The sequence below is a fragment of the Pungitius pungitius genome, chromosome 3, assembly GCF_949316345.1.
Source record: "Pungitius pungitius chromosome 3, fPunPun2.1, whole genome shotgun sequence".
Taxonomy (NCBI): domain Eukaryota; kingdom Metazoa; phylum Chordata; class Actinopteri; order Perciformes; family Gasterosteidae; genus Pungitius; species Pungitius pungitius.
The window spans coordinates 8,835,745-8,844,427 of NC_084902.1; the positions used below are offsets into that span (position 1 = coordinate 8,835,745).

The 8,683-nt window shown below is 44.1% G+C and overlaps 1 protein-coding gene across 2 annotated transcripts; it reads left to right on the forward strand.

Moving 5' to 3' along the window:
- Positions 1-936: 936 nt before the first annotated feature.
- Positions 937-7,352, forward strand: shox2 (shox homeobox 2). Of its 2 annotated transcripts, none has more exons than XM_037479863.2 (5): positions 937-1,564; positions 3,135-3,343; positions 5,592-5,649; positions 5,963-6,051; positions 6,789-7,352. In XM_037479863.2, exons 1-5 carry the CDS (start codon positions 1,309-1,311, stop codon positions 7,044-7,046), a joined length of 870 nt encoding a protein of 289 aa, XP_037335760.1. In that variant the 5' UTR covers positions 937-1,308; the 3' UTR covers positions 7,047-7,352. The 2 variants fall into 2 exon arrangements, with proteins under 2 accessions (XP_037335760.1, XP_037335752.1); XM_037479855.2 differs by having other exon boundaries at positions 938-1,564; positions 6,753-7,352.
- Positions 7,353-8,683: the final 1,331 nt, after the last annotated feature.

Sequence of the window (8,683 nt, forward strand, 5' to 3'; positions counted from 1 at the left end):
ATAATTGCTGATTAGAAATATAAAGAAACGCTGCATTATGCAATGATTTGTTTCAGTGTCTAAAACTTTTATGGCGGCTAAACAGTTTAATAGACTTATTGTCAGAGCGCAATAACATTATCACAGGATAATAATAGTAGTGAAATGATCATTATGTTACTAATAATAGTAATAATAATATCAGTTATTATACTAATAATAATGTTTATTGTGTGATTTATCTTTTTGGTAGAACATAATACCAAATTATTAATAATAGTAATAATAATAATGATAATACTACGAACACTGTCAAAATATATATAACTTGTGTTTCTGTTTATTTTATTTTTTCCAGTTAACTAAAAGCTTTCCTATAAAAACATGTCAAAACGGATGCATGTTTCAGGCCTAAAGCCAAGTGCATATTTAGCTATATGATCACTTGAGCAAAAGCTCCATATATTGAGTTGTTGCTGCTCCTCTTGGCATCCCAGCTGTTCCGCTTTTTTTTCTTTTTTGTTTACCCCCTTTCCTCTCCGTGTCATCGTTGTGACTTATCCCCCCCCCCCCCAAGATCACAGAGATACACTGAGGAAGGACTCCTCACCCATGTGCTTCCCTCTTTCTCTCTCTCGTCATTTTCAGATTTTTAAGCCACACCCCTACACAGCGAGAGGGGGGGGGGGATCCGTGACCATCTCCCGGGTGTTTAAAAACTAACTCAGGACAATAGCAGCGAGTGAGCGCTTAATTAAATTAATTAGTCCTTCTTGTCAATCTCGGATTAATGGCCAATAGTAACGGTGCTGCTAATGTCTTTCTCTCTGTTTTTAACTCCTCTCCCCCCCTCGCCTCCCTCTCTCTCCCTCCCTCTATCTCTCTCTCCTCTCTCTCTCTCTCTCTCTCTCTCTCTCTCTCTCTCTCTCTCTCACATAACAGTGAAGGGGAAGGGGGGCTCATCCCGGCATCCTGAGGGGAGGTAATTTGCACGGATCAAGGGGGCAAGGCGCCGCAAAGTATAAATACTGTGACTTCAATAGAGGATCACCAGCAGGTTCCCTACTCCGCTACCAAAGGAGGGAGGAATTGGCTGAGAAGATATATTCTTTATATTTTTTTTACTACATTTTTCTTCCAGAGTTGGCAGCATCGCCTCGTACCGGCGAATTGTTCTCCAGGGTTCGACTTTAAAACGAGCCACATCATTGATGTCTTAAGCAGTCGTGGAGCAAAGGGAGAGAGTGTGTGTGAGAGAGAGAGAGTGAGTGAGTGAGGGTGTGTGGTGATTTTTTTTTTTTTTTTTTTTTAAGAGGAGAGAAGGTAGTGATGGAAGAGCTCACCGCTTTCGTATCTAAGTCGTTCGATCAGAAAGTGAAGGAGAAGAAGGAAGTGATAACCTACCGGGAGGTGCTGGAGACTGGGTCGACGCGAGCGGGAAGCAGGGAGTCTTTAACCGCGGAGCCCGGGAGCCGAGAGGAGGCTGCAGCCGTCCCCCGGATCGGTGCGCTCTCGCCGGGCAGGGAAACGGACATGCTCGGCCCGGAAAGAATCAGGGATGGCGGGAGCCCCAAACTCACAGACGGTAGGACCGCAATGTTTCTTTTACGGTACTGCAGGCTGCAGTCTTTACCTCTGCGGGGGTAGAGGACGTAGAGACGAGTATGTGGCGAAAACCAGACGGACACCGATCACGTTTATTGGGTTGGACGAGATGGTGTTAAAATATCTTGGTTTTGGTTTATGATCTACTGCGCATCTGAGCACAAATAGTCGATGTAAGTCACAGGAGGGAGAAACCTTTACCGGATCTTTAATGGTTCGTCATGTTAGTTGTTTTCCGTATTCACCATGAAAACCACCAATATTATAGACCACATCATAACCATTGTTGATCATAAAAACTCCCATTTTTATCAGGCGATCACGGCATATGTTTTTTTCTGAGATATAGTTTCAGAAAGTTTATATTTATGGAAAAGGTTTTACCCAAAACTATGACAAACAACAAGGCCTCCCTTGGCACAGAGTAACCAGTATATTACACTACAATATTAAAACGATCTAAGTCACAAAAATGCATTATTTTGAATACAAAAGTAACGGGGGGGGGGCATTCTGATCGCTGCAGCTTAGCTCACTTTAACTTCTAGACGCCTTACACCGGTACACGACACGTTCATTCATTGCAGCGTCACTGACTGTCAGTTACCTCGGAGAGCTTCATGTATATTTTATATTAATATTTCAAGGAAAAGAAGGCGCATCAAAGCACTGACATACAGACATCACTGCACATGAAAGGTGGCAATCAAGTCCTGTCATTTCTGTTGTCACCCGCTGCACATGGATGTCTGTTTTGCAGGCATGAAAGCAGGTCAATTAGATGGCATTAATGGGAGCCTAATAGTCTCATTTAAAAAGAGTATATTTAATAGACTGAAGGTGGAAGAATTGTGTGTCGTTGTTTTTCCCCAATTATTTCGTGTTTTTCTCCTAACTGCATAACGAATAAAATCAAATAAAATCAATTCAAAATAGCATTCAATTCGAATTTCAAACGCTAAACATTAAATTGAATACAAAATATTGCCTTTGTCTTAAATGCTTCCGCATCGACTCTTTTCAATTGTCTCGAAATAATTCACATGTTAACATTTAAATTTAAATTTTTGAGCAGCTGTTTTCTTTATTTAATAGAACCCTGACAAAAATATAACCACACGCGGGACAAGATATCTTAGATTTGGGTGGCTTGTAAGAAAAAAGACATCTGTTCGTCATGGGCAGCGTGGTTAAAAGCGGAACTGCGACAAGCGTGTATCAGACATCCAACAGTGGGCACAGCGTTGCATATTTATAAGCAGTTAATAATTAAAGAGCTTTATGTAGCTCTACAAAACATCCGAGGTCTGATAGCTCTGTGATATCGGAGGGCTGTGGGGCCAAGTCTTTCTTTCTTCCTTATCGTCTCGCTTTTTATTTCAATTGGTGAGGATAATCATGCGTGTAGTGCTCATTTCATTTTCGCGTTCGCCCTCATCATGTCTCTTGAATAAAGACATTTAATAATAATATTCCGTAAATATGAAGGCCGACGATGACCACACAGGGTCACGCAGTTCAGCACGCGTGACGCTGACGTCTCTTCTCAGGCATCACGGACGTGAAGGAGAGGAAAGAGGACTCGAAGCCTCTGGAGGACGAGGCACAGACCAAAATCAAACAGAGGAGAAGTCGGACTAACTTCACATTAGAGCAGCTCAACGAGCTGGAGCGGCTCTTCGACGAGACCCACTACCCGGACGCCTTCATGCGGGAGGAGCTGAGCCAGCGGCTGGGACTATCGGAGGCCCGAGTGCAGGTAGGACGAGTCCTTCAAAAAGCCATCAATTGTTGGAGTAACACGAACGCGGCGCTCATTGGTAATGGGTGCGACGACGCGTCGCGTGGAGGGCCCTTAACTTGAAGTAAATTATCCATCAAAAGGAATGCGTAAATACACAATAACAACGGTAATTACGACAGGGTGTTTGAGTGTGGGCTAAAATCATTAGACAAGAAAGAGACCGACGTGCTTAATGATGTGATTATAGTGATCAAAATACAATAATGATAATTGAAAGAATGATGAATGCAACCGTGTTTTTCCCCACCTTCTCTCTATTTCCAAGGCGAATTTTATTAATGTTTTCCCAGATTCCTCGATAAAAGGCATGCGTCTGCTAATATTTCGTTTTACGGTGGTTTACATATCGAAGGGAGCTTAAACATGCACAGCATTACTACAGAATATGCCTGAATTCAACATAACACCCATCCCCCCAATAGTTTAATTATAGTTCACCAACAACATTTTATTTGGTCTTCATTTTCTGATTATTCATTTTCTCTCAGCTCGCTTTGATGATTTAATTTGTGTTAATGATCTCAATGGTGCTTTTGTTTGCATCACGAGAGTCGTTTGAATCTTTGTATCCTAATCCACCGAAACAAATATTTGCCGTCAGCTTCTGGGTGTATATGTTACCAAGGCCTCGTTTAGTCAGTGATGCTGTCGTTTTTCATGGGGACAGACCATCTGCGCAGAAACCCAGTAAGGCTTCAGTCAGTTGGAGAGGGCGGGGGGGGGGGGGGGGGTGTTCTTGTGTAACGGCAGCAGGGGGACAATGACCATAGACAATTCTTATCGGATTTATTAAAAGAAAAACGATATATCATCTTATTCCAGACTGTTTTATCCAGTTTGGCTGCGGCTCAAGGGAGGACTGAGCATTTGTCCCCACATTAAATATGGCGGTCGTAAAAGAAAAAAAGAGAAGAAAAATCGTAAAAAAAACAGCCCATGAGACCCCCATCACAAACTCACCCTTCAATCCCCCCCCCCCCTGCCCCTCCCTCTCAAAAAAAAAAAAGTTAAAGCCAGATTTTCGCAGGGCTCCCCCGGCCTGAACTGGAATCTCACCAATACGGCGTATTGTATCCCCAACAAGGAGCACAGCTCGGGGATTTGCATAAATTATGTATTATTTTCTACCCAAATCAGGAGCAGCGCTCCCCCTCTTCCCGTCTGTAAGAGTATCGTATCGTTTTACCAGTTGCGTTCACACGCTGAACATTTATTGGGGGGATTTTTTGGAAAACATATCATGCCTCGATCAATGGCAGCGGAGCGTTTGCTATTTATCGTCTCGATAAATTCGAACTGAAGCGTGCACAAAAGGACTTCCGATGGACCTACGCTGTGGTCAATGCACGAGGCCAGATGACAGCCAAATCAATATGATATTTCAATCGTGCTTGTATGGACCCAATGGAAGGGAGATTGCAGATTGACACGTTGTATTGTGGGCTAATTTAGCCCGAGCCTTGTATGGGAGATTCAAACGAGGTTATCATAGAAATAAATCGTTTAATCTGTGTTCCAAGGCGGTTCTCTGAAATTGACGCTTGTCTATTCCAACAGAAGGAAAAAGAAAAGTGAGCAGTCTTTGAAGCGTTTTTCTGTGTAGGTGTGTGTGCGTGCAAGTGTGTGTTATGGCGGTGATTAGACAAAACTGCGAGGCATTTAAGCCCTTCTCTGACATGGATTTTCCGCAGATAAGGGTAATTAATTTCAGCGGTCATTTAATGAGAGGCAGATATAAAGAGAAAGAGGGAGATGCTCTCAGATCGCCCTGCTCTGATGTCCAAAACCGTAATAGCATTGCTGCTATTCGATATCTGAGAGTCCATTCAACTCTTCGGGGACACCAATCTATAGAAAGATGAAACCAACGCTGACAAGGTTATTTATTATAGCCCAATGGTCCTGCATATTTCCAACAAGGGTGTTTCCATTCTCCTAACACGGTTTTAATGTCCTTCTTTTTGTAGATTTACTTTCTATTTTCGATCTCTCTCTCTCTCTGCTCCAACGCGCCACTCTCTCTTGTGGTGGACTAAACGTAATAATACAAATCTAGGGTTAAGCAGTGCCATTAATATTTCAGTGCTCCGTGGGGATATTGTTTTTTTTTTTCCTGCGGTTGTTGTCACTTTGAGAGGAATTACACATGGCCTCACAAGCAGCTGCCAATCAGTAGGTCTCTAATTAATTTCTGTCCCTGCAGGTTTGGTTCCAGAATAGAAGAGCCAAATGCAGAAAGCAAGAGAACCAATTACATAAAGGTAAGCTTTTATCCCGCATGCGCCCACATCAGCACTGTATATTTCTAGTATATTTTATTCTATTTTAGGATTACAAGGCCACAACACGACCTAAATGGGAAAAAAAAGCATCTTAAATCTTTACGCACTGTTACTTTCACTCATTTTCAGTTAATTAGGCCATCAAAAGCACTGTGATTTCCTGTTTATCTGGGATGTTATTAAAGTTTTTTCCCCGACCACGCAGCACGCCGCTCGTTATTCAGTACAGTTTTCTTCTTTGTAGTATTTGAATATCATCCTCACAATTAGGCTATCATCTGTGCTTTCGCAGGAGTCCTGATTGGAGCAGCGAATCAGTTTGAAGCTTGTCGCGTTGCGCCATATGTCAACGTGGGGGCTTTGCGGATGCCATTCCAACAGGCAAGTCACTTTGAAGCCTCTAGTCTTAAAATCAGACCAACCCCCGGACTGCTGTCTTGGCACTGGCTGTGGCCGAGTGCTATGCAGAGACTCCAGTTCCAATGTAGGGGGTAACCAAACTCTTATTACCACACCGGCAAAAGCACTGAGCCGACACAGCGCAGCCTGTGCCGAATTGGGACAGCACCTCTATTGTCTAATGGCTCATTTGGGGCCTGCTTTAGTGGAGCAAGCGCCTCAGAGGCCAAAAGGTTCTCAGTGTTTGTCGATAGTTTTATTTGATAACCGGTTGTGATGAGAGTCTGGGCAGAACAACGCACTATTTATATTGCATTACATTTGAGTGAAGTGTATCCTTACTTTAAGCACCACTGGTTTATTATCTTGTATGCAAAGGCCCAATGTTCCCAAAGGCAATGCCTTGAGATTAGATTTCATGCTATTGATGTCCAAATAAAAACTCAAATTTGACCTTTGATTCACACGAGCTGCAGTCAATAAAATCCTTGCATGCCACCGAGTTATATTGCTCACTGACTCTGGGATTGAACCCGTTGGAGTTAACATTGAACCACTGCGGCCACATTGACACTCGTGAAATGACCGTTCAGACAAACTGCAAAGTTAACGCGTGTTCTCCCCTCCTCCTTCCTTCTCTCCCCCTCTCCCCCCCCCTCCCACCCGTGCGTCCCGTCCCATAGGATAGTCATTGCAACGTGCCGCCCTTCTCCTTTCAGGTGCAGGCGCAACTGCAGCTGGACAGCGCCGTGGCCCACGCGCAGCACCACCTGCACTCTCACCTGGCGGCGCACGCGCCCTACATGATGTTCCCGGCTCCGCCGTTCGGGTTGCCCCTGGCAACGCTGGCGGCCGAGTCCGCCTCCGCCGCCTCCGTCGTGGCGGCCGCCGCCGCCGCCAAGAACACCAGCAAGAACTCCAGCATCGCCGACCTGAGACTGAAGGCCAAAAAGCACACGGCCGCGCTGGGACTGTGACGCCAGGTGGACCGGGGGACAGGCGACGCACGCGCGTTACCCGGCGCGTCACCGAGACCGAGGCACGCGGCACACGAACGCTTTGGAGGCGAAGAAAAAAAAGGACGATATTTATGTTTTCTTTTTTAAACGAAGGACCACGAGCATACCAATAAAACAAATATATATAGGTTATTTATGAGACAATGGAAGGAAGAATGAGAAGAAGACGCTGTGACGTGATAGCGCAAACACAAATGTGATCTTTGGACGCCCGATCAAGCGGCGGATGGGATGGATGGCATGGCTACGTTGGCGGGGGGCGTGTGTGGGGGGTGGGAGGGGGGGTGGGGGCGCTCTGGGGCCACGTGGCCGAGGAGGCCTGGACACCCCGAGGAGGAGGACGATGCAGCTGACGCGACGGTCGATACTTTGTCAAACAAGGCGAACCATTCTGCGGCTGACTTAACGTTCTATCGTTATTGTTTCATTTGAACCTTTCTAGAGGCTGGCCTCGCTATGAAACACGTTCTCTGTGAAAGGACAGAGCAGGAATTCTTTGACACAGCAGAGACAAAAACAATGTTAGAAGTGTTTCTTCCCCTCTTCTGTTTTCTTGTCCAAAAATTCAAAACGCCCAGGCAGGGTCTGCATGAGTTTGTCTTCACGGGTGACGTGAATTGAGCCCCCCCTCCCCCCCTCCCTCCCCTCCTCTCTTTCTCCCCCTTTTCCTTTCCTCTCCAAGGAAAGGCGACTCTCACTTGAATTATTTGGCCTGTATCTGACCTTGTTCGGACCTCCTCTGGTAAAAGGTGGAACTATAGGCAAGGCAGCAGAAATGTGAGATTATAATATATGTGTCATAGGCTATGCTGAACTTTGGTGGTCAGGATAACCCGATCTGTAGTGTCCATATGTGGTAAATATGTCATCTTTAACACAGTGAACACAAGAATAAATGACAGTAACACGAGAACTGTATGCGATCCGGTACGGACACGTGTAAAATATGTTTATACACAAGAAACATGCATTATTTTTATTATTTAGTGGCGTTATGCCTTGTGAGGAATTTGTTCATTTTGTATTTTACTTCATTTCCGTGTATTAAAAAACGATGTGCTTTCTGTATGTAATTTTAATGTTTTTATAACAGTGAAAGTGAACTTAACTGAGGCACCGGTTTCTTAAAAAAAAGAGAATACTCATGAAATTGTTTTACTTTTTCCATCACATGTGAAACGTGAATCCACCTAAACAAAATGTTTTTCGTTCCTATAATAAATTAACTAAAGTTTCAATAATGAGTTGACATTATTTTTACATTCTTAATTGGCCCTTGGCCAAATTATTATTGCCACCGGTAAACCTTTGAGGGCAATATCTTTTTAATAATTCATGCCGATAGCTATAGGTCTTTTGACAACGTCACAGTTGTGACAGGCCCGTTTAGTCAGGACAAGGCTGTCTGTTGCTGTCCCCATGCCAAACCAATGCATTATTCATAATTTGGTTATGGAGTGTTTGGAGGGGAGGACGGGCAATTGAAGCTAGAAAAAAAACTAGATAAAGGATGAAGAGAAAAGGACCGATTAATGGCTCAAAGATAAAGTTGTGCAGCAATGGACATAACATATTTTATTAATATGCAATTCTTG

Excerpts from the sequence above, each read along its gene's own strand:
- shox2 (XM_037479855.2), top strand. The coding sequence starts at position 1,309 with ATGGAAGAGCTCACCGCTTTCGTATCTAAGTCGTTCGATCAGAAAGTG. Across the intron at positions 1,565-3,134 it reads GAGCCCCAAACTCACAGACG|GCATCACGGACGTGAAGGAG; the intron begins GTAGGACCGCAA and ends GTCTCTTCTCAG. Across the intron at positions 3,344-5,591 it reads TATCGGAGGCCCGAGTGCAG|GTTTGGTTCCAGAATAGAAG; the intron begins GTAGGACGAGTC and ends CTGTCCCTGCAG.